We start from the raw sequence: 24,777 nt of genomic DNA, 5'->3' as shown, positions 1-24,777 counted from the left end.
TATGGAAAGATCCACTAAGTTAACTTAGTACTGTTTCCTAGTAGTCAAGGGTTATAGACCTTGGTTAGCAAAGCTGAAATCTAGTTTGTGGGAGTTTGTGCTACCTCTGTCTCTTTTAAATCAGTGTATAATGAGAACATTGATACAAAACACTCGCTTTCTTATCCGATTTGGAGAAGACCCTCTAAAGATTAGTATTGCATTATTTTTCTGATCTTATTGCTAAAAGAACATTTTTAATTTACAAAGAAAAACAAAACTTTCTCTCTCCGGAGGTCCATCAAGCTGCAGGACGCAAGATTTATTGGGTCTTTTTTAACACTGTATTATTATTTTCAACAGAAAATACTGACAGATGAAAATGTCCTATTTCACCTTCTCATGATTGTAAAATGGGATGATTCTGTGGCAGATATTTTGTAAAAAATACATTTTATTTCCTCCGAAGAAACACAAACTGAGCGGGGAGAAGGGCTCTGTCTGCCTTGCAGCTGGGCGGGTTCTTGAACTCACCAATCAGAGAGCAGCTCGTCTCTATAAATACAAGGCATCTACTGTAGTGAGCCGTGTGTAGAGCGTTTGTAAATCAACGGTGTGACCATGTCCGAAACTGCGCCCGCTGTTGCAGTGACAGCAGCTGCTGCTGCAGCTCCTGTTCCAGCTTCAAAGGCTCCAGCAAAAAAGCCGAAGAAGGCGGCTGGAGGAGCTAAAGCCCGGAAGGCCGCAGGTCCCAGCGTGACCGAGCTGATCACCAAGGCGGTGTCCGCTTCCAAGGAGCGCAAAGGGGTCTCTCTGGCCGCTCTTAAGAAGTCTCTGGCCGCCGGAGGGTACGATGTGGAGAAGAACAACAGCCGCATCAAGCTGGGGCTCAAGAGTCTGGTAAACAAGGGCACTTTAGTTCATACTAAGGGCATCGGTGCCTCGGGCTCCTTTAAGCTCAGCAAAAAGCCTGGTGAGACCAAGGAAAAGGTACCTAAGAAAAAGCCAGCGGCAAAGCCTAAGAAACCAGCTGCCAAGAAGCCCGCCAGCGCCGCAAAGAAACCCAAAAAGGCTGCGGCCGTGAAAAAGAGCCCGAAAAAAGCCAAGAAACCAGCTGCAGCGGCCAAAAAAACTGCCAAGAGTCCGAAAAAGGTGAAAGCCGCCAAGCCTAAGAAGGCCGCTAAGAGCCCGGCTAAGGCCAAAGCGGTGAAGCCCAAGGCTGTCAAGCCCAAGCCGACGAAACCCAAAACAGTGAAGGCTAAGAGGGCCGCGCCTAAGAAGAAGTGAAATGACGTGAGATACTTACTATAAAAAACCCAACGGCTCTTTTAAGAGCCACCCATCCTTTCCCAAACAGAGCTGAAACACTAGATTCACTTATTAATGTCATGGTGCCTTTTCAACGAAAAGCAGCATTCGACTAGCCACAAGAACCACAGTAAAGGGGGTGGGGGGGGCAAATAAAATTTATGTTTGTGCATCATTAGGAAGGAACATGAAACAGCCCCTGGAGACGGTCGTTCCTTATATTATATCCTACTGTAATTTTACCACCCCTGCTATAAATCAACAAGGAAGGGGGGATTTTAAATCTATGCTGTTATATATATTTTTTGAAAGAATAAAGAAAATGACTTGGAACTTGGAAGATGCAATTAGAAGCAAACTAAAGCTTCTATGCTATGTTGGAGCCGAGCATCTTTTCTTAAATTGTGCTGTTAGGGGAGTGAGCGCTAATAGCTATCGTGTAAGGGAAGGCAGGAGTTTGTTTATGAAAGGATATTTATGATCATTACTCCTGTCTCAGCTTCAGTCTCTTTGTCGGGGGGGGCTAGAGAACAGGGTGTGATAGGAAACGGCGATTTCTAAACAAAAGTTCACTTTCTGCCCTCTTTGAAAGTGGATTTAAACCAGTTGTCGTTTAAAAATCCCACTCTGTGCAAGGATTGGCCAGTAAAGACTTTTTTTTCCCCTTAAGGGGGATTCAGTGTTACATAGACTTTCCTTCGCCCATTCGGACTGGGCGATTTTGAGTAAACGACAGATTACCTCCCAGGGATTTTTATTTGGTTTCCAGTCAGATTAATCGGTTGTTTATATATTTATATTGTTTCGCAACGGCAAAAATAACCTGTAAAGGAAGATGTGTGTGTACAATTTCTTACTTTGTTAATCCAAAACAACTCTGGTAAATATCCTAATGCACTTTCTAAAGGGTGCTCTTAATTATTGCTGCGAAAGAACAGAAAGGGATGGATAAGTTATTTTTGCATTAGCATGTTTTCACTAGACTCAGAGAAGGGACACAAGAAGCGAGACTTGTTCTTAAACCTCACTTTACTTCCTTAATTTCCCTGGCCGGGCAACGTAAATTGTGCTGTAACACACAGCTACTTTATAAAAAAACAACCAAGAAATGATACTCTCCAGCCCGCTCTCATACCACTTCGCTTTAGAGAGTTAAACGATTTATGATAGGTTAAAAAATAGTTATTGTCTGAACAGCCAATGGTAATGCGGATCTAACTCTGACCAATAGACAGGTACAATGTGCCGGAGGGGACGGCTCTTGATTCTCACGTCCAATAAGAAAAGAGGAAAGGGAAACGCCTAATTTGCATAAGGCTTCTATAAATAGAGGGGCGGCCGCTACTAGTTCTATACTGTTACTACTGGGTGTTTAGAGATTGAAGACTAGTCTACGTCGAGTATTTTAAAATAGAATAGCTTTTGTCAAGATGCCTGAGCCAGCAAAATCTGCTCCCGCTCCCAAAAAGGGCTCTAAAAAAGCTGTGACGAAGACTCAGAAAAAGGGCGATAAGAAGCGCAGAAAGACTAGGAAGGAGAGTTATTCCATCTACGTGTACAAAGTGCTGAAACAAGTTCACCCGGACACCGGTATCTCCTCTAAGGCCATGGGGATCATGAACTCCTTTGTGAACGACATCTTCGAGCGCATTGCGGGGGAAGCGTCTCGCCTGGCTCATTACAACAAGCGTTCAACTATCACTTCCCGGGAGATCCAGACCGCTGTGCGCCTGCTTCTGCCGGGGGAGCTGGCCAAACATGCTGTGTCTGAGGGCACCAAGGCGGTCACCAAGTACACCAGCTCCAAGTAAATAGTTTGCTGTGAGACTACGAACACCTATAACCCAAAGGCTCTTTTAAGAGCCATCCACTTTCTCACCCAAAGAGCTCTAAAATCACTAACTGCTGCTGCTTGTGTTCTTCAAATTCCAACAGTGTATTTTTTAAAACAATCTGTACTTGTGTTTTAGTTTCAGGCGACTTGTTAAAGCATTTTTTCATATGCTCCCTATATAGAGGGGGGACTGATTTCGTTTTAGTAAATGGCATTGTCAATTTAAACTATATCGGGGTTTCAAATTTTAAGGCAAAATGTAGGTGTTCCTCGTCCTTCTCGTTTCTCCCCCTCCCAACCAATAGTTCGGTGATGTGTCACCTCCAAGAAATATAAAATATGGTTAAACGGTTTGTCCCGTAAATAACATTTGACATATTACCAGATTATACTGTTCAGTACTCTATTTAACCGAAGAATATTCCTAGAGGTTCGACAAAAGTTTTGGCTCCATGAATTATCTGCCTGAAGGATAGTTGGTTTGCCTCATTGTTTCTATCATTCTTTAAGTTCCTGTACCTAACTTTCCCCCTCCCTCTCTAGTTTATCTGAATATTACTATTTGGGACTGTTAACATTTTGTAAAAAATAACAAAATATTCCAAGTTATGGGGGTGTTACAGCTCCTTTCAGCGTGAATGTAGTGGCTTTTAAAAGAGCCTTTGGGTCGTTTGGAAGTTGCAGAAGAGAGCTGAGCTGAGCAGCCTGTAAACCCTTTCACCACTGTTACGCCGGGGTAACCGGATGTCCTTGGGCAGGAGGTGACTCTCTTTGGCGTGACTGGCAAACAGGTTAAAGTTAGTATTTTCAAAGAGCCCACCAATTCGCTGGCGTCCTATCGGGCCACAACGGCCGAGCTCTGGAAGCACAGATAGAAAGCGGTCGCCATAAGCTGGCTAGTCAATGTCATCCCTGCTCTCTTTCTCTTACTGCTGAACAACCATCACGCACACAAATCCCCGGAGATAAAGAAGGGGCGGGGATAATAGTTAACCCACAGAATGGGCTGAAACCTCTCTCGATCCTCGTATTTTGTGTTTTAATTTGCTGCTATTTAGAGGGCGGCACAACTAACCTCCAGTAATTCTTCCCTCTGAGACTGTGGGGCACTGCGCCCTCATGAGGGATCTAATTTCCTTCAGTCCTGTCTTAAATAGATGAAAGACTGGAGGAGTTCTTAAATAGTAATTACTTGCAATAAGTGAAACTAACACGGCTGCTACTCTGAAACCTGAAAGGATTAAATTTGCCTAGTTTCATCCTGATAGATTCTTTTGCTCGAAGATGTACCTGGCTTAATATGCGGCGTTAAGGAGGATAACACGACACAAGAATATCGCTTTCCTTGTGTCTCATCCCTCTTCGAAAAAAATCGCAGGTGTGTTCTGTTTCCAATTAGATTGGCTTGATTTTACAAAGGGATTGTTCAAATCTCCTGCTTATCATTCCTATATCCCACCCCCCCAATAACTCATTGGTGGCTTGTTTACAGGTTCTTCGAATTGCAAAGGGTATTTGTATGAAATATTTCTAAAGTTTGTCAGATAATCACCTCACAGTGGGAAAGGAACTTGAAGCCAAAGTTTTAAATAGCAACTTTATATTTCAGTTTTCCTTTAGAAGTTAACAGGGAATACGTGCATTTTACAGAACTGGAAAACGCCATTCATTATACTAGAAAGCAGCTTACCTACAATAGTGTACCATCTCCGAACAACACTTATAGGCATGCTACAACTCCTTTAAGTGTAAATGTAGTGGCTCTTAAAAGAGCCTTTGGGTCATTTGGAAGATGGCTGAGCAGCCTTTAAGCTCTCTCGCCACGGATACGCCGGGCTAACTGGATGTCCTTGGGCATGATGGTGACTCTCTTGGCGTGAATAGCACACAGGTTAGTATCTTCAAAGAGCCCCACCAAGTAGGCTTCGCTGGCCTCCTGCAGGGCCATAACAGCCGAGCTCTGGAAGCGTAAATCGGTTTTGAAGTCCTGGGCGATTTCACGGACCAGGCGCTGGAAGGGCAATTTGCGGATGAGCAACTCAGTAGATTTCTGGTAGCGGCGGATCTCTCGTAGGGCTACGGTACCTGGTCGGTAACGATGAGGTTTCTTCACTCCCCCAGTGGCAGGCGCGCTCTTCCGGGCAGCTTTGGTAGCCAGCTGCTTACGAGGGGCTTTGCCACCGGTGGATTTACGGGCGGTCTGCTTGGTCCTGGCCATTCTAACCAAAACGAAACGTTATTAGTTCTGAAAGAAAACGGAGAAAAAGAAACCGTTGTTCTGGCACTAACTATATTTATAGGCAAACTCTCCTTTTTGATTGGCTGCTGGGAACGAGCTATCTCTCGTTGGGTGATTTGAAAATTTGAAAAGCCCGCTCTGTCATATTGAAATACCGCCCTTCCCGCCACACCACTATCATAGAGCTTACGGCTTTTCCGAATGTAGCGGCACCACAGCTCATTTCCCTGAAATTTACGAATCTCGGACCGCCCAGCACCGAACATTTCTGCGGTTTCCTCTCTCCGAAACTTCATCAAGATACAGACTCCACCTTTCCTTCGCTACCACCTCAGCTTCTTGTTCTTGTATATCGGCGGCTCCATGTCTCACTACTTCTTTCAAAATGGCTAGTTTATGAATGTCATTCCCGCTCCTTATTTCTCTTACAGCCGAACACCCACCTCTGGAGGCAGGGAAGGGGAATAGCTAAATCACAGAATGTATCGAAAATCTCCCCGTTCTCATTGAGTTTCATGTTTCAGTTTGTGGTTATTTGGAGGGTTGGATGATCCTTTAATTCTCTAACCCCGCTTTCAGACTGAGAACACTCCTCCCTTTAGTCTCCTTTCGTCCTGCCTGAAACCTTAAACACGCGAGACCAAAGGAATTCTTAAACAGTAATCACTTGCGTTGCAATACTTGCCCAGTAAAAGGATTAAATTTCTATTTTACAGCCTAATCTATGGTGTAATAAGTGACCGTAATGAATGGAAAACTAGGACACAAATCATTAGACATTAGGACACCTTTTCTTCCCCACGGGGAACATAATTTTATACCGAAGAAGTACTCAAACTCCCACCTCCACCCCCCGACCCGAAGGGGTAGAGACTGTCTAAGTAGTTCTGAATAGTCTTCAGGAGGAAATACAGGGGAGGGTTATCACTAACTCATCTGTTAACAGAGTGAACTTTTTAAACTAATCAATGTGTCAAATCACGGCCCCACTAGCTAGATAGAAAAGGTATTTTGGTCTCTAACTCATCCGCAGTTTCGCCATTTCCCCCCGGCTTTCCAGGCGGAAGCTACTGCTAAGAATAGTTTTAACTAAGCTTTCTACCCTGGACGGGAAAGTCCTCGGTTATCCCTTCCTAGGAGATATAGCTTGCTATGCCTCGGCTGCTGCCCAAACAGAGTAGCTCTGAGAGCACCAAGGCTGTGAACAGATTGCTGGTAAAGAGTAAGAAATTGGGAATTATGCCATTCGCCTACAGTTCCCCGGCTCCAGTTTAGATAGACTATATTTATGCAATGAATCATCACCTGAGGCTGAGATCTATGGAAGACGACCTGATTGAAAACTGTCAAGAAAAACAAGGGCGGGGTCTATTCTCCGTTCTCCTCCTCCACTAGTCTCAGTTTTCATGATGCTTGAGTTAGAAGAAAAGTAGCGGGTTATTAGCCCGGCCCTTTCGCTCGCCATTGTCTGAGAATTGCTCCATTTAGACTCCGCAATATATAGATATATATCATCATTTTTCAGGCTTTGGCAGATTATCAAATCCTACCTCTACTAATTATTAATTCAACGGAATCCCTGATTTTCTGGCAATACCTGGCGTCTGCTTCTCTGTGACTTGTTTAAAATAAGATCAGCTGTCAAATGGCATTTTTCATTTGCCATTACCATATTTTGCCTCCTGGAGGACCTTCTGGTAAAACTGCTTCACTTTTGGGCCTATTTTGGTTTCAAACTGCTCCTTTGATTTTTATGGATTTGCAGTCTGCGGTAAAATCTGACCAATCAGGTTTCGTGACACATCAACCTCTCTCCTGCTCCCCAGCATTCGCCGCCATTATCTCAAGTGTGCGAAAAGAAAAGTAATGCGATGAGTGCAAATGTACTGTATTTCATCCAAAGATAGAGCAGGGCCTTCTTGTATTATCGGATACTGTATTATTTTCTTTCGTTCATTACGTTCGTTCATTGGGAGGTATGTTCCTTTTCCATTCCCGTTGCAGTACCATACTGTAAGTAGTGGACTAGTGATTTGAATGGCTGTACAAATCATCAAGCAGAACATCAGAGTAATTTTCCACGTCAGGAAAAGGAACTCATTCATATAACTAATAAGTAGAAAGAATTATTTTATGTGGGAAACGCTTTGAAATTGCTTAAAGAAAACGGGGAACAATACTTATAATTTGATATACACACGTGACAGTAAAAAAGTCAACACATCTTAATGCTAACCATGCTCTATTATAACACAATTTAACTATGAGTCCGCAGATCTTTAGAAAGCATGGATTAAAATGATCGCTAAGGGTTCTAGGACACTGATGAAAATAAAATGTGTCATCCTTTCTCATTTATTATCCTTTACTGCCATCTAACGGACACTCCTTTTCAAGCTGCAGAATTTTAAAATACTGTAACATTGCAGTATTTACTATTAACATAAAAAAAATACAAACCAATAGTAATACAATAATAAATATCCTTCGTTCATCTTCGTAACTCTTACATTAAGATTTCTTGTATTTTGAATAACAGATTATTTTCCCCAACAGGGAGCAAAAACTAGAACTTTCCCATAGAAACTCAGCTTTTCCCATAATACAAAGTAATGGACAGATAGCAAGTGATAGACTCAGCTGTAAATATTCTAAAATGTGACATGTCTATTAACATAATAAATGAGAACAGTATGTTACACACTGCCAAAATACAGTCTTGATATAACATTTGAACTGAACAAGGGAGAAAAAAAAGCTATTGAAAATATTTTTATTTGCTACACACTCTTCAGACCTTCCTCTGAACACAGAATTATTCATTTCTCAAAGGCTTTCATCACTAAAAAGTATCCTAATGCTCCCCAAATATTAATTATTCTTTGAGAATTCCCCTTGAGTTGAGGTGACATGATTAATCCAATTTCTCTGATGAGGAGCCAAATAACACAGAGATTAAAGAAAAAACATCCATTGATTTTGGGTGCCTGATTCCAGATGGCTAGGGCCTGATTTTTCAGAGTACTTAGCATAATATATTCAACCAGAACTCCCATTTTGCTCAGATGCAATTATGAGCTCTCAGCACTTCTGCAAATCAGACCAAAGGGCTCAAGTAAGGCACAGAAAAAATAAGGAACACACAATTCATGACCACCTCTAAAACGTGTGGTTTAAGTGACTGGCCCAGCATCACATAGGAACTCTATGAGAGAGGCCAGGATAGAATCCAGTTCTCTAGGGTAGCATTCAACTGTCATAACCACGAGCCCTTCCCTTCTCTTCCTGTAATCCCTGCCTTATTGACTACACACCTTCACCTGATGCGGTTCACTAACTATCCTGACCCCTGTTTGCCAGAGACCATGGCACACATCTACCTAGGGCATGTCAGGTTGCAGCCCTCTTCTGACTCCTCCAGAACGTCTTACTGAGATTTTGGCTGCACTTTTCTCCACACCTCCCGTTCCTTGCACACCTCATCCGTGGTCCTGCAAAGTCATGGGACCTCCTCACCAACCTCCTCCTGGCACTGGCCAAGATGGCCATGCATCATACCAGGAGGAGGAAGCTGGATGGGGGTATTCTGCAACTGCCAGGCCTATTTCCCGTCCTTTGTCTGCTCATGTCGCTGGGAAGAATTCTTCTGGGTGGTGTCCACTGACTTTCTAGACTCCTTTGAATAGCAGTGGGGGTTGTCGGGGCTCCTCTGTTTGGTACCCCCTCCGGATCCCTGATTTTCAGCCTTAGACCTCACTCAAAATTCTGTTTTCTCCTTTTTTGTCCCCCATAATCAGTTGCAGCCTGGGCTTAGTGGTTCCCCTTGGCCCCTTAGCTGAGGGGCAGGCACTTTAGTTATGGGCTGGTCTAGATTCGCCTGTACCAGTACTTCAGATAGTATACACTGTTAAGCTGCCTAGAGTAGCTCAGAAGCATGAGTGCCAACCTCAGGGCAGACTGTCAAGGAAAAAGGCAAGAACCACAAACTAGTTGTATGTTCTATAATTACATTTCACCAACTAAGTAACCAGTGTGAACTCCTAAAGCACTATAGCAAGCCTCCGAAAGCAATCCTGCCTTTGTGTTAGATGGTGTCTTACACCAAAAATCACCACAATATTCAGGTTACTCCCAGTCCCAAAGAACTTATACTTCACACCTGGTAATGCTTCCATCCTGAGTGTGCCAGTTTATAGTTTTAGAGCAGACACTTTTATAGTTACAAAGCAAACACTTAAATATTATCTTATAGCATAGGATAAAGATATTATAAGTGAGTTTAATGAATGCAGCAACTTACAAGCATTTCATAAAGTCCAAATACTACACACACCTCTATAAATCTAACACCTATTTAACTATACTAACACAGGTGAGCCAGCTTGGTGTCCAGCTATGCATTTGTCAGTGTTCAGTGAGACCCAGGGGCCTTGGCAATCTTTCAACTTCTTCAAGAAATGATGAAGAGGTTCTATGACAACAGACTCCTTCACCATGGATTTATTCCATGAACCACCATCCATCCTGGAGCTGAATGAGGCACCTGTTCTGTGCAGAAAATAGTATGTGATCATTACATTAAAAGCCTCAGATATTGTGGGTCCATAAGTCTGACTACCCTTAAGCTTGCTATTGTAGGTTAGTCTTTACATCTGCTAATTCTTTTGCCAGTGTATCATATGTTTTCCTGAATGACTGCATCTACACTTAGGGCTTTTGCGCACATAGTTGTAAGTTATAGGTGTGATATAGCTATTCTGGCTAAACTTTTACATATAGACCAGTCCTAATACTTGTATATTGTCAGCTACCATCAAAACCCCACATCTGCACTGGCATTCACATAGGGTCATGCACCTTCATTGTCCTTTCTGCTGCACTATTGCTCGGAGCAGTTCCACCAGTCTGGTGACACACTTCACCGAGCACAATGCTCAGGCAGGTCTAACCAAAGATAATGGCCCCAAAGAAATCCTTAGCAGGATAATTAGGTGTAATCATATGGCAAATATATGATATTTTGTCTGGAGTAGACAAAATGGTTAAATGTTGGGGATTTTCTTCACTGCCAAGTTAACTCACATTATAGCTCAGTTATTCCTGTTAACTAATCCCCGTTACATACACAAATACAAAATGCCACACTTGTGTGTTTTGGTTCTAGTACCTCAAATAAGTGGCACCAATGGATATATAGGTTAAGGCCCTGTCAGCTGATAACACGACCACCCTGTCCTGTGAACATAGCCTTGTGACATTCAAGTGCTGCTAACCCTTCTTTGCCTTGCCACTGTTCCCACTGGGCTATCTTCTCTTGTTTTCTATCTATTCCTTCCTTCTAGATCAGAAATCACCTACCAATTGGTATCGGCTGACTAAACATTCAGCCATCATGTTTTAACTTTGTTTCCAGTACCAGCAACTCTCCGGGTCCAATATAACATGCTCTGTTTGAGAATAGTGACCAGGAAGACATCTTCTCAGCATTAAACCAGCTGGTAAGAGGGTAACGCAAAACCCCACTTTGATGTCCCACCAGCTCCGATTGCATGCAGACCACACTACTATGTTCTTCGGCCACTGTACAATTTGGGTTGAGGGCTCAGCCACTCAGTGCCTCGGTCCATGCATGAAAGTGCACATGGTCAGCAATACCCAATGTACTCCATACTCTGTCTACACAGGAGGAGGAGAGCAGGTACACTGATGATTTACACTTGACACGGAGCTTCGATGTTTCCTGTTTGTGCATACTTTACTTTTTGTAGTTTGGGCTGTTTTAGGGTTGAGTGCTTTTGCAAATGCTTGTTAGTTTGTGATAGTTGGGCTGCCTGTGTTAGAAACCTGCAATAAATATTTTGTGTACTACAATCCTTTGGCGTTTGTGTAGTGCAAAAATATTACGGAGTAACAGCAACTTAAAAATCAGGATTTTAATTAATTCTCTGGTTAATAATACATGCAACTGATTATTTGACTAGCTGTAAATACATTGATATGGTGCACTAATGCAGTGCTCTCATTAATTAATTTCTCCCTCAAATCTAAGATGAGGGGACACAAGGCATCCTTTACTGCCCTTGCTCTCCTAGGACCAGCCTTAGTCTGCAGCATTCTCATTCAAAACAGTGGTGTACTTTCTTCTTGCTTGTTCAGGGCCTGTAAAAATTCACAGTCACCAACCCATTGATGGCTAAAGAACCCTTCCTTATGCTCAAATATATTGTACTGTGTACAGCAGTCCCCACTGAGATCAGTCACATTGTACACATACTGCAGTCCAAATGATTGTAGATAACACCATCTTGTCTTCTCTCAACCAAAGGCTCAATCCACCAACATCCTGTGCTTTTTCAGTGTGCTGTTAAAACTTATGTATACATATAACAACAAAAACATGGCATGCCACAGTATATGCTTCTCTTTCTGGAGGAGAGGAGGAGAGAACAAGCGTGTGACTGATGTGTAGTCACTTAATGTTACACTGGAAGGCATTCTGATACTAGGGTGATGAGGACAGTATAAGAACCTATATAGCATACAAGAGAATAGGAAGGACTCCCTTTGTAACATTAATGGCACTTACCTCCACAGTGTAGTACAGTGTCATATATTTTACAAGATTGTTACAAATCCCCCTGGCAAGAATAGACCATTGTGATTCACATCAATAAGAAATAAGAGATTTGTTGTGCCTTTGGGTGTAAATTCACCTCTCCTTCTTATCACAGTGTGAGTCATGGTTGTGACGGGTTGGATCACAGAAACCCCCTTGGGAGCTGCCACCTGATGTGCCAAGACTACCCCTGCTCCTGTTTTCCCTGTCAGCTCAGGACTCCAGCACCCTGTCTTGCTAAGCCAAACACTCCAGTCCGCTCCAACACAGACCCAGGGTCTGAATCACTTGTCCCAGAGCTGCAGGTTTACCTGAAAACAGCTCACAGAAGTGTGCTTGTCTTTAGCACTCAGATGCCCAACTCCCAATGGGGTCTAAACCCAAATAAATCCGTTTTACCCTGTATAAAGCTTATACAGAGTAAACTCATAAATTGTTCGCCCTCTATAACACTGATAGAGAGATATGCACAGTTGTTTGCTCCCTCAGGTATTAATATATACTCTGAGTAAATTACTAAATAAAAAGTGATTTTATTAAATACAGAAAATAGGATTTAAGTGGTTCCAAGTAGTAACAGACAGAACAAAATAAGTCACCAAGTAAAATAAAATAAAATTCGCAAATCTATGCCTAATCAAACTGAATACAGATAATCTCACCCTCAGAGATGCTTCAGTAAATTTTTTCTCAGACTGGACACCTTCCAGGCCTGGGCACAATTCTTTCCCCTGGTACAGCTCTTGTTGCAGCTCAGGTGATAGCTAGGGGATTCTTCGTGATGGCTCCTCTCCCTCCTTTGTTCTCTTCCACCCCTTTATATATCTTTTGCATAAGGCGGGAACTCTTTGTCCCTCTGGGTTTCCAACCCCCCCTCACTGGAGAAGCATGAGGTTAAAGATGGATTCCAGTTCAGGTGACATGACCACATGTCACTGCAAGACTTCATTACTCACTTGCCAGCACGCACATATACAGGAAGACTCACAGGTAAACACAGCCATCTGCAGACAATGGGAGTCATCAAGATTCCAAATCATCATTAATGGCCCACACTTTACATAATTACAATAGGCCCTCAGAGTTACATTTTATATTTCTAGTTTTAGATACAAGAGTGGTGCATTTATTCAAATCAAATACCTTACAAGAGACCTTTTGCATGAAGCATATCCCAGTTACGTTATATTCACTTATTACCATATTTTTCTAAAACTATCCCAGTTACATTATAGTCACTTATTATCATGTTTTTATAAAACCATATAGACTGCACAACGTCACAATGGTGACCTGCTGAAAGTAATCCTTCCACTAGTCAACACAATGAAGTGCAGTTGGGGTGCATGGTGATGAATGAAGGAATACAATTCTGTGGGACACAACATACCACATAAAATTGCACATTATAGCAGATGGACAGCTCTGCTGTCAGAATTCCATCTTTATTTTTTTCTAATTGTAATGATTAATGTCGATTTTGATTTTTAAGATGCTTTTGTTTGTATTGATTTTTATTTCTACTGTTGTTGGAAATGAAGTGGGCAGTAGGGTTGGGGTAGAGTTAGGACAGCACCGATAGCAGGTCTGCAGAGAGTTTCCTGCACATCTGAGGGGCCCAAGACACTAGGGTCCAAGGGTTGGGGGAGGCTGTGGTCCTGGCCCTGTAGAACAGAGACCCCTGGCCAGAACTGCAAGGAAAATGTTGAGTCCCCAGCTGTGGGGTGCTGCTGAAGAGTACCTGCTCAGAGATGACTCTCACATGTCTGGCTGGTGAGTGAGGGAGCAGGCCCATGGTAGCGGAGATGCAGAAGCCTCCCTGCATAGACACAGGGCCAGTGACACCTGATTCCTGCTGGCACAAGGTTTAAGGAAGGCAGTGGTACTGGAGGTGCAGAGCAGAGACCCCAGTAAGGACTGCAAGGAGTTGGAGAACAAGGCCCCAGCCACAGGGGAGGTCACCACACTGGTGAATGGCTCCTGTCTGGAGACTGGGCAACCTTAACTCTGTGTTAACTAACTTTTTTTGCTATTTAATTTGCAAGACATTCCTCATGTCCACTTAATATAGGGTAGCTCTCACTGAAACATACTTACAATATATTCTCAGTGGCTACTGACAACTCCAAGGGGGTAGTTAATTGTGCACCATAATTCGGTATGTCCTGGTTTTCAAAGCCTTGCAGCTCAGTGGCTTTGGTGTTCTGTAAAGGCATGAGGCACTGTCGATCAGGGCCGGCTCCAGGGTTTTGGCCGCCCCAAGCAGCCAAACAAACAAACAAAAAAGCCGCAATCGTGATCTGCGGCAGCACTTCGGTGGGAGGTCCTTCGCTCCGAGCAGGAGTGAGGGACCATCCGCCGAATTGCCGCTGAACAGCTGGATGTGCCGCCCCTCTCCGAAGTGGCCGCCCCAAGCACCTGCTTAGTAAGCTGGTGCCTGGAGCCGGCCCTGCTGTCGGTCACTCTGAACGCTGTATTAACAAAGATTTGGGACAGTGAATAACCATGTGGCAAGTTATTGTAACATGAATGGTAAACTGCAATGATGCCTTAGAAGCTGAATTGCAGTGAATGTTTGTCTTTTTTGGGAGTGTCCAGTAAGATTGTGTGATGTGTCTGTGGCCTTCCAGAAACTAAACTGCAAGTATAAGGGACAGAAGTTTCTTTTTTCCCTAATTTCTGATACCTCTGTGTTTTTGCATATGTGAATCTTGAAATTAAGATATCTAAAAAACTGAGAGCATGTCATGCTCTCTCCCTTCCCCTGCCCCCAAAACACAACATTAAAAAGCCTTAATAAAGTGGTGTAAAAACCCTTAATTTTTAAAGTATCAATTAAGAGTGACAAAACATAAATAAACAAAACCAACCAACCGTCCCCACCCCACACTTCTTGCCTCGCAGACAAGGGGTTAGTGGAAATGGATATATGCAGGTTGATGAGCTATTCTTGTGTGTGGAGAAGAGATGGCATGAGGGTAAGTGAATTTAGGGTTTCCCTGAGCATTTAGAGGTGCCCCACAAGGATGTGTCCAAGATAAAAGTGATGCCAGAGCCTCTGCATCAAATGGTCAATATTTGAAGGGATTCCCCAGACCTAGTGCCATGGCCCACTGGGGCGCTTTTGGCAGTAGTAGTATGGGGAGTCAGAGCATTGATACCTTGGTGCAAAGGCATTCTTATTTTTTATCAGTTCTCCTGCTGTAATCCTCTAAACTGCGTATTTGTTATTTCTCTGTAACTGTTTTTCTGCCCTGACTTTTTAGAGTGTAGGCTGCAGGGGAGGGAACATTTCTTATTCTATGCCATGGACTTGTCTATAATACGCAGTTTTCTCGGCAAAAGACAGCTTTTTTCAACAAAACAGTGGAGGTGTACACACTACAACGCTCCTCCTTCCCACAAAACTTTCCTGCTTCGCTGACAAAATAAAACCACCTTGACAAGACGTGTAGAGCTTTATGCAGCAAAGTTAGATCGACAAAGTGTCAGTGTCGCTGTAACTGGCCTCCTGGAGGTATCCCACAATGCCCACCGTGACCGCTCAGCTCAACTGTTTTGAACTCCACTGCCCTGCATCCAGCTACACAGGCATGCACCCCTGCCCTTTCAAAGCCTCAGAAAGTTTTGAAACTGCTCAGCATGGAGAACTTGCATAGCTACTGCCCAACTGAGCATGCCGGCTCGGTGGCAGCAAATGCACTTCTGCCTGGACTACAGAGAGCGGGTGGGTCTCCTTGGTCTGTGAGGAGAGGAGGCTGTGGGAGAACTCGGAGGGAATCATGGAATCAAAACATTAATGCGGAATCCTGCTCTTTCCAGCACTAGGACCACAGTGGCAGGCAGGCGATGGGGGCTGTTGCTGTGAGGAGGGAGAGGAAGAGACTTGTGCTGTGCTGTGCAGAGCCAGGGAGTGAGTTGGGGGCTGATGTTGGGGTGTTCCCACTGGTGTACTGGTCTCCGCTGAGCTGGGACAGGGGGGCACCAGCTGTCTGTGCACCAGCTTCTGCCTCAGGATTGTTTACTTCCGGCTGCTGCCTGAACTTAAAGAGATAGCTTGCCCACACACATACTTCCCCAACAAATACTCTGTCTCTCTCTCACTTCCCCCCACAGAATCTCTCACACACTCCCCCAACACACTGTGGGCTTCTTGTGTTAGTGTTCAGCAATGTCAGTTTGGTCATATTACCAAGTGCTACTTTAAAAAATCATTTAAAATGTGTTACTTTTCAGGCACACACAGCAATCATTATAAGGTTCAGAGCACGGTGCAGACAAACAATGCCAGGCTCAGCACATTATAGCAACACACATTATTGTGGCTCAGTGTTATCATGCTCCTTCAAGGCATCCCCAGCTGAATAGCTTCCCATTGGGCTCCTCTTATAGCCTGGTAGTCATAATGCACAACACAATACTGAAGAGCAGTGCAGGATCCATGCTTTGTGACAGAGATGGCTGGGTTGCAGGTTACCAAAGCAGTTGGCAATCTAGTACGATGCCCATGGAATGATGGGATTTAGAAACTTTCATCATATGACACTGTACCTGCCCCCATGAGGCATTGCAAACCCTTCCCAAAGCTATCCACAGTGCACTGCTCTGTCTCAATGCAAGAGCTGCTATTATGTATGCGCTCCACTGACACAAGGAGCATAGTATGGACATGCAACTGCCGTTTAATTACAGTGGTGGCTGTATGTTGGCATAACTTGCGTTGGCAAAACTTTGTAGTGTAGACAAGGCCTTAGTTGGTACAATGCCTAGAGCAATAGGACTGTGGCACTGGTTGGGCACTTTAGGCCCTACTGGATTAAAAATAACAACAACATATGGTTATTAGGGAAGAAATGGGGCTTGAGCTGGGAAGGGCCAGGTTGGAAAAAGTGCAGCAGAGAAGAAAAACAGTTCTGCTACCTCCATACCCCTCATTCTAGAAAGTTGGAATCTAGCAGAGGGTACATGGTAAATGGTGACAGTGTGCAAACGGTGGAGAGAAAAATTTGTGAGCATGGGAGTGTCTGGATTTGAGCAAAGGGATGTGACACTGTGCAGGGACTACATCTGGATAGAGTTCAGGGGAGTGAGTTTAATTGAAATATGAGGGAGTGGCTTGTGTAGGAGTCTGGTGAACACAGGTGTTTCCCCAAGTGCAGGATTGTTCCGTGTGGGGTGTTTATGAATGGATAAATGGGCATGTGGGTGGAGGGAAGAGTGACTGTATGTACACCTATCATGAAGCAACATGAAATGTACAAGTATTGAATGAAGCAAAGATTGACTAATGAACCCTCGTAAGCACAGTTTTGGAACCAGATAAAATCATTAACAAATTAAAATGCATATTTTCATTTTGTAATGAAATTATTTTGTAATTTGGGGAAGATGAACTACTTATACCCAAAGAGGACAGATGCTCACAGACAATTCAAAGTATTTTTAAAACATCCTCATTTTTGGGGTGATGCTTAGCATAATTTTCTCTTTAAGGGGAAACTAAGTGAACCAGACTAGCAATACCATGCCACTAGCAAACAATGCATCCATATCTTACCTCCTGTGCTTCAGTTTTACTGACAATTCTCTAAAATCATATTCCTACAGGCCTTTCTCAGGTTGACTTTTATGTTAAGGATGAAACATGGAGCTGTTTTTCCTCATCCCCTCTCTTTCCCAACCCTATACCCTCTTTTTTTTAAAAAAACAAAACACAAATTGAGATGAATCAAAACAGCAGACAAGGAGGAGATTGCTTATCTTAATAGCTTTCATGTATTCTTTGCATTTCATCTGAGTATGCTTTGTAGTAACCATCACAAATGTATCATGTCTCATACATCTGGGTTTTTTTTAAGTGACAAAGAAGTCCTTTAAAGGGTCATACTAAAAGTGCTAAATGTCTTCTCTCATTTTATCTTGAGGATTCATTAGGCTACATCGACTATTGTTTCTAATAACTACATGAGGGCCTGTCCACAACATAGCGTACAGGAGAAAAACAAAGCAAAAACCATTATATTTCTTAAATAACCAGTGTTGATTCTGGTAAGTAACATTTTCTTACTACTGTTATTACTTATTGCTATGATGTGCCTTAATTTTATTTATCATGGTTTATCATCTTCAATAGCAAATCGGCTTCTTCCCTGTTGTTTAGGACCTGATTGTGCCCTAGTTTTCACCAGGTTACAGCCAAAATTATCATGAGCAATCTCTAGCTACTGTTATGGAATGGAAAGAGAATATACAGTTTATTCACTTTTATTGTTATGGATAATTCAGATGTATAATTCAGAACTTTTTGTGAACTTGTAATTGATTAGTTATAACTAGAGCTTATGAGTTCATTTTTGAACTGAGGTAAGGCTCTTATTACCTTTTAAAAAAAAACCCAAAACACTGAATCATGTTCTATTAGTGCTAAAAAACAAACAAAGAAATCAAATCAAAACAAAACGACCAGTAGGTATAAAATTTTCATGCAGTTCACAATGCAATACAAATATGAGTAATTCATAGAGCTAACATTAATTGTCCAGTTTACTAAAAGCACTTTTGCATACTATTAAATGTAAGTGGAAAAAGAAATAATGGATTGAAAGCATTTTGATCTTTAATTAATGTCCTCTATATAACTTCATGTTTTTACAGCAACAATTTCTGACTAGCAAAATGTCATCAGAAATAATGGTGTAAAAAACCCTAGTCTTTCTTGCTTTTGAAAATACAATCAAAATATTACTCTAGCAACTACTTTATTTTTTTGCATTTAATAAACAGAAATTATATAAGAATGTAATTAATTCGAACAATAAAATGTCTTTAAAACTTAAAAATAACTTTGTATGTTGTATTGGAATATCTAGAAAGGTACACTATGACAATTACATGTATACATTTACTGTGTTTAGGAAATAAAATACTTGGTTAAGGGAACCAATTCTTCTCTCGTATTCAAAATTCAGAGGAAGTAACAGAAGGTCAGTCCCTTCTCCAGAATCAATTTGAACTGGAAAAAAAAAAAAAAAATGAAATCACTGGCTTTCTACCCTGATTTGGAGGTAGCCCTTTAAAGACAAAGATTCCCTTGTAGTTGTAATTTTATTTCCAAGGGTACAGTTTTAATTTATTGGTTCTTCTTTAATTCATTATTAGTTTATCCAATGGGAAGCCCTACTGAATAAAAATACCCTGCTTCCCCTTCACCCAGTTATAAAATCAAATGATTCGGTGGCAATTATTGTGAAAAACAAAACTTTTTTTAACTCTGAAAAAAAAAAACCCCAAAACCCTGCGCGGGCAGAAAAGTCCTTCCCGAGCGGGCTCCTTAATGCACCAATCACAGAATACCTCTGGTGTATGAACAACAGGCGCCAGCTTCCCCCCCCCCCCCCAATGAGTTATAGAAAAATTCTGCTAGTACAGGATGTCGGAAACAGCGCTTATTGCTGCTCCGGCTGTTTCTTATCTTTGAGCTAAAGCCCCCGCTGAAAAGCTAAAGGCGGCGGCAGGAGGCTCCAAAACCTGCAAGTCCTCGGGTCCCAGCTGATCAATGTCTGCTTCTAAGCGCAAAGGACTCTCTTTGACCGCTCTTAGCTGGCCTGCCAGAGGGTACGATGTGGGGAAAAGCAATAGTCTCATCAAAAGTCTGGTGAGCGAGGGCATCTTGGTTCAGACCAAAGCACCCGGGCCTCTCATTTCTTCAAAATCAGCAGGAAGTCGGCAGAGACCTAGGAAAAGACGCGCGGGGAGGGGGGTGGGGGGCACAAAAAACCCCAACCCCGAAACAAACAACAAAGGCAGAGCCTACGAAACCAGCTGTGAAGCAGCCCCATAAGGCTGAGATCGCGAAAAGGAGCTCGGGAAAAAAAAAAAAAAAAAAAAGGCAGCCAAGAAAGCAGCCAAGAGCCGGAAAGGGTTAAAACTACCCAGGCTAAGAAGTCAAAGCGTTGAAGCCCAAGGCTGCCAATCCGAAGCTAAGGAAAGATGAAGGCAAAGGCGGCGGCGCCCAGGAAAAAGTGAAATTAATGAAGATTCTTGTCATTCAAAGAAACCCAACGCCATCCACTCCTTCCCCAAAATAGCTGACAAGTTTCGTTTATTAACAACCTCACGGTGCTTTTCATGGAAGGGAGAAATTCCCTTTTCGATCTTGCCCCTTAAAATCACAGGAAAAGGCCCAATAAAACATACTTTTGTGGGCTCGTTGGGAGTGAACATGAAGCAGCCCCCGGGAAATGGGGTTTATTTGGGTCACTCGCGCCACAGATCGGACGCCCTTGCTAGAAAGCAAACGAATGGGAACACCTTTACAGATCAATTGTAGCTTTCATTTTCTTCGGGTAGAGGATTCGATGTACTAAGAAAATTACTTAGAAGATTCAATACTAGTGTTAGAGTCGAGCGTTAGGGGAGTGAGTTACTGTAACTCCACGCTTCTTGTGTGAGGGAGAGAAGTTGTGTGCGCCCGAGAGAATATAGCTTCGGCCACCAGGTGGGGGTAAGGAGAAATGTAGTGATCATCTATAGACAAGAATCCTTTTTCTAGTCTACGGGCGGGAGCAGGGTTAAGTTTGAAAAGCCTGCTCCGCTGTGCAAGGAATTGATCCTTACCAATCGGCACAGCTCGATCTTTTAAGGGGAAAAAGGCAACATTGTATAAAAGCTGCTTTGCTATCCAGGCGAGGAAATAATTTAACAGAAGATTGTACCTAACACCAGATACCTCCTTCTCAGGATATTTTAGTTGGTTTCCAGTCAGATTACAAACACTCCCTGCCCCCCAAGTACAAATGACCTATAAAGAAAAGTATGGTATGCCCTATTTTTCGTATTTTCTAACCCACAACCAAACCTTAGTGGTGCCGGTTAATATTTCAAAACAGATAAAACATGGCTATTTTCTATTAACATATCCTTTACTACTAAGAAAGTCAGCGATAACAGCTTTTTTTGATTTTGTGGGTGGCTCTGAAAAGAGCCTTTGGGTTGGTTGTTTTTTTTTAGTAAAGATTCTTGTTCGGGTTTTACTTGCTCTTGGCCTTGTGGCTCTCAGTTTTCTTAGGCAACAGCACGGCCTGGATGTTGGGTAGCACACCACCTTGAGCGATGGTGACTTTCCCCAACAGCTTGTTGAGCTCCTCGTCGTTACGGATGGCGAGCTGCAGGTGACGGGGGATGATCCTGGTTTTCTTATTATCCCGCGCCGCGTTGCCAGCTAGCTCCAGAATTTCAGCTGTCAGATACTCCAACACCGCGGCCATATAGACTGGGGCTCCAGCTCCTACCCGCTCAGCGTAATTGCCTTTGCGGAGCAGGCGGTGCACACGGCCCACTGGGAACTGCAGCCCAGCCCTCGAGGAGCGAGACTTTGCCTTAGCCCGCACCTTACCACCCTGTTTTCCTCGGCCTGACATGATTGATGATCGCTTCAAGCAGCACTCACACTAATAAAGGTCAAATAGAAAAAGAATGATCTCACTGGAGCCCACCCTACCCTTATATCCGTTCTATTTGAAGAGGTAAACGCTCTTTGATAGGCTGAAGTGGCGTTAGTATCTAAACAACCAATGGAGACGCGGATCCAACTCTAGCCAATAGTGGGATTCGATGTGCTGGTGGAGACGTCTCCTGTGTCGTTCGCCCTATAGTAAATCAAGGACAGTCGTTTATTTGCATAAGGTATCTATAAATATAGCAGTTGGGGTGGTAGTTCGTGTTCTTCAGGCTGAATTCCAGTAGGTGTGTAAGTGAGAGAAGCACGTGGTAAAGCAGAAGTTGTCAAAAATGCCTGAACCAGCAAAATCTGCTCCCGCTCCTAAGAAAGGATCTAAGAAAGCTGTGACTAAGGTCCAAAAAAAGGGGGATAAGAAACGTAGGAAGAGCAGGAAAGAAAGTTATTCCATCTATGTCTACAAAGTGCTGAAACAAGTTCATCCGGATACTGGCATCTCCTCCAAGGCTATGGGTATAATGAACTCTTTTGTAAATGATATCTTTGAGCGTATTGCTGGGGAGGCGTCTCGCCTGGCACATTATAACAAGCGATCAACCATCACTTCCCGGGAGATCCAGACCGCTGTAAGACTGCTGCTGCCGGGAGAACTAGCCAAACACGCTGTGTCTGAGGGAACCAAGGCTGTCACCAAGTACACCAGCTCTAAGTAAATGGTTTACTAGTTGACCACTTAATCTATAACCCAAAGGCTCTTTTAAGAGCCCTCCATCTTTTCAATGAAAGAGCTCTATTATCATTAGCAGCATTATGTGTTCTCCAAAATACATTGAGTATTTTAAAAACCAAGAGGCTTAATATATTGGAAGAAATAGGAATTGTTTTCACTATATATGTGACAAGTATTTTTAAACCACGGTTCCTATTCGACCCCTATAAAAATGCTTTTTACATATAGGACTATACCAAAGGTTCATTCTGTCCAGGTCTGGCTTCCTGCAGGAGAACGATTTTTGGCTAGCAGCTTTTAAGATTCTTCAACTAAACGCTGATGCTATTTAAAAAGCAACATCCAAATTATTGACTATATTTTAAAACCCGCCTTAGTCACAACAGGACACAATTATTCAATACACTTAGAGAACACCAATCACCCCGTTAGTTGAAGTGAAGCTCGTTTCAACCAAATGACTTACCCAAACAAAGTTCTAAATGCTCATGTAGTCATCTTCAATTAAACGCAAGACAGAGGGAATAAATTATAGGATTGTTACAGCTCCTTTCAGTGTGCATGTAGTGGCTCTTAAAAGAGCCTTTGGGTCGTTTGGAGTAGTTTGTTACTAGAAGTTGAAGGGCAGCCTTTAAGCCCTCTCACCACGGATACGCCGGGCTAACTGGATGTCCTTAGGCATGATGGTGACTCTCTTGGCGTGAATAGCACATAGGTTAGTATCTTCAAAGAGCCCCACCAAGTAGGCTTCGCTGGCCTCCTGCAGGGCCATAACGGCCGAACTCTGGAAACGCAAATCGGTCTTGAAATCTTGGGCGATTTCACGGACCAAGCGCTGGAAGGGCAATTTGCGGATGAGCAGCTCAGTAGATTTCTGGTAGCGGCGGATCTCTCGCAAGGCTACGGTACCAGGTCGGTAACGATGAGGTTTTTTTACTCCCCCAGTAGCAGGAGCGCTCTTCCGGGCAGCTTTAGTAGCCAACTGTTTACGGGGGGCTTTGCCACCGGTAGACTTACGGGCGGTCTGCTTTGTTCTGGCCATTTTCAACAATGCACAGTCTTACCTCTCGAAGACAAATGGGAAAACTAATAACTGCTTTATCATTGGAGGTATTTATAGGCAAACTCTCCTTTCTGATTGGCTGATCGGAAGGAGCCATATGTCATTGGATATTTTGAAAATTTGAAAACCCCGCTTTTTAATAGACAAATGAGACATTTCCCGCCTCGCCACCATCCTAGCACTTACTGTTTTTTGTTTTGTTTTGGAAAACGGCTTCCGGGGGCGGGAGGACGGACATGTTCTGTGAAATTCACGATTCTTGGACTACACCAGCATAGGTGTTTTTTAAATATCTTCTCTCTCTGAAATATCACTTTACAAAGCCATTCCTTATTTCCGTGCACTTTAAAAAAAAAAAAACGGAGGCTCCATGTCTCACTATAAGGCTTGCAAAATTTCCAGCTTGCAAGACGTCTGCTGCTGCCGAGGGAACTAGCTAGACAGACTGATCAAGGACACCAATCTTTCTCCACCTGGAGAATTTCTCCTGCAGAAAGTGTTCCGAACTACCCACCTTGCAGTAAAAGAGCTGTAATACTGGACTTTAAATCGTTTATTTGCGTATATTGCAAATTCTATATGAAGTAACATATAATTGGAGCCAAATTAGGCTTTTGTGTGTTCTCCTGAACCCTTACATTTATCATTAGCATTTTCATTGTTTCAACCTGACTGTGATTGTTTTTTTTTTTCCTGACATGTAATGAAGGAACTATAGAACACAGATTTTCCTATGTTTCTTATAAATCAATGGATATTAACTTATTACTTTAAAAAGAATATTAAGATTAAGTAATAAGTGTACTTTTCTTTCGTTGGGCATTATTAGTATATAATTTGTCCAATAGATTGAAAATCTCTTGGATATTGTTTTAATTTGTGGCTATTTAGGTGGCTGCACAAATATCCTTCAATTTTCCCCCCTCTCAGACTTAGGGGCACTCTGCCTCTATGAAGGACTGCTTTACTCTCCTTCTGTCCCGCCTTAAACCTTAATCAAACCCATACATTCTTAAATGGTAATCCCTTGCAATACTTAAGTTGTAAAAGGCACTAGTCTTTCTGTCTACATTTTCATCCTGATATATCTTTGCTCACAAGAATCAACCTGGCTTAATATGTGGTCCGAAGCAGCAGACAAATGGGATACAAACCAAAAGATACATTAAAAAAAAAGAACAGGAGTACTTGTGGCACCTTAGAGACTAACAAAAGATATCAGTCTCCCTTTCTCCCTCTTCTTCTCCCACAATAAATGTTTCAGGCCTTCTACAGACAACAGACTCCTTTACTAAACAAGCTTCATTTATTCCATGAGCACAGTCCATCGTGGGACTGAAAGAGGCAGTTTTTCTGTTTAAAAAAATAGTATGTGATTATTACATGAAAAGCCACAGATTTTGTAGGTTCATACGGTTGACTACCCTTAAGCCTGCTGTTGTATATTAGTCTTTCCCTGCATTGTGTTAATATGGCTCTAATCTTTTTTTACAGGTGAAGGAATGTAAGAACTAGTTATAAATTGTGTGGAACAGGCAAAATTACTGACAA

The 24,777-nt window shown here is 42.7% G+C and overlaps 5 protein-coding genes across 5 annotated transcripts; 3 read left to right on the top strand and 2 right to left on the bottom strand.

Moving 5' to 3' along the window:
- Positions 1 to 580: 580 nt before the first annotated feature.
- LOC117879307 (histone H1-like) lies at positions 581 to 1,640 on the top strand. The gene has a single exon (XM_034774407.1). It carries the CDS (start codon positions 601 to 603, stop codon positions 1,264 to 1,266), a length of 666 nt encoding a protein of 221 aa, XP_034630298.1. The 5' UTR covers positions 581 to 600; the 3' UTR covers positions 1,267 to 1,640.
- A 34-nt stretch (positions 1,641 to 1,674) lies between these two features.
- Positions 1,675 to 3,353, top strand: LOC117879325 (histone H2B 8). The gene has a single exon (XM_034774429.1). The coding sequence runs from the start codon at positions 2,718 to 2,720 to the stop codon at positions 3,096 to 3,098; it is 381 nt and encodes a 126-aa protein (XP_034630320.1). The 5' UTR covers positions 1,675 to 2,717; the 3' UTR covers positions 3,099 to 3,353.
- A 1,377-nt stretch (positions 3,354 to 4,730) lies between these two features.
- On the bottom strand, positions 4,731 to 23,216 carry LOC117882379. The gene is made up of 3 exons (XM_034780976.1): positions 22,801 to 23,216; positions 21,010 to 21,425; positions 4,731 to 5,355 (listed from the first exon to the last, which is right to left on the bottom strand). Exons 1-3 carry the CDS (start codon positions 23,203 to 23,205, stop codon positions 4,929 to 4,931), a joined length of 1,248 nt encoding a protein of 415 aa, XP_034636867.1. The 5' UTR covers positions 23,206 to 23,216; the 3' UTR covers positions 4,731 to 4,928.
- LOC117879315 (histone H2A.J) lies at positions 20,975 to 21,863 on the bottom strand. Its single transcript, XM_034774416.1, has one exon. It carries the CDS (start codon positions 21,393 to 21,395, stop codon positions 21,006 to 21,008), a length of 390 nt encoding a protein of 129 aa, XP_034630307.1. The 5' UTR covers positions 21,396 to 21,863; the 3' UTR covers positions 20,975 to 21,005.
- LOC117879330 (histone H2B 5-like) lies at positions 21,766 to 22,146 on the top strand. The gene has a single exon (XM_034774442.1). It carries the CDS (start codon positions 21,766 to 21,768, stop codon positions 22,144 to 22,146), a length of 381 nt encoding a protein of 126 aa, XP_034630333.1.
- Positions 23,217 to 24,777: the final 1,561 nt, after the last annotated feature.

Source organism: Trachemys scripta, chromosome 1 (genome assembly GCF_013100865.1).
Source record: "Trachemys scripta elegans isolate TJP31775 chromosome 1, CAS_Tse_1.0, whole genome shotgun sequence".
NCBI classification, from domain to species: Eukaryota; Metazoa; Chordata; order Testudines; family Emydidae; genus Trachemys; species Trachemys scripta.
This window is presented reverse-complemented; position numbering and strand designations above follow the sequence as displayed.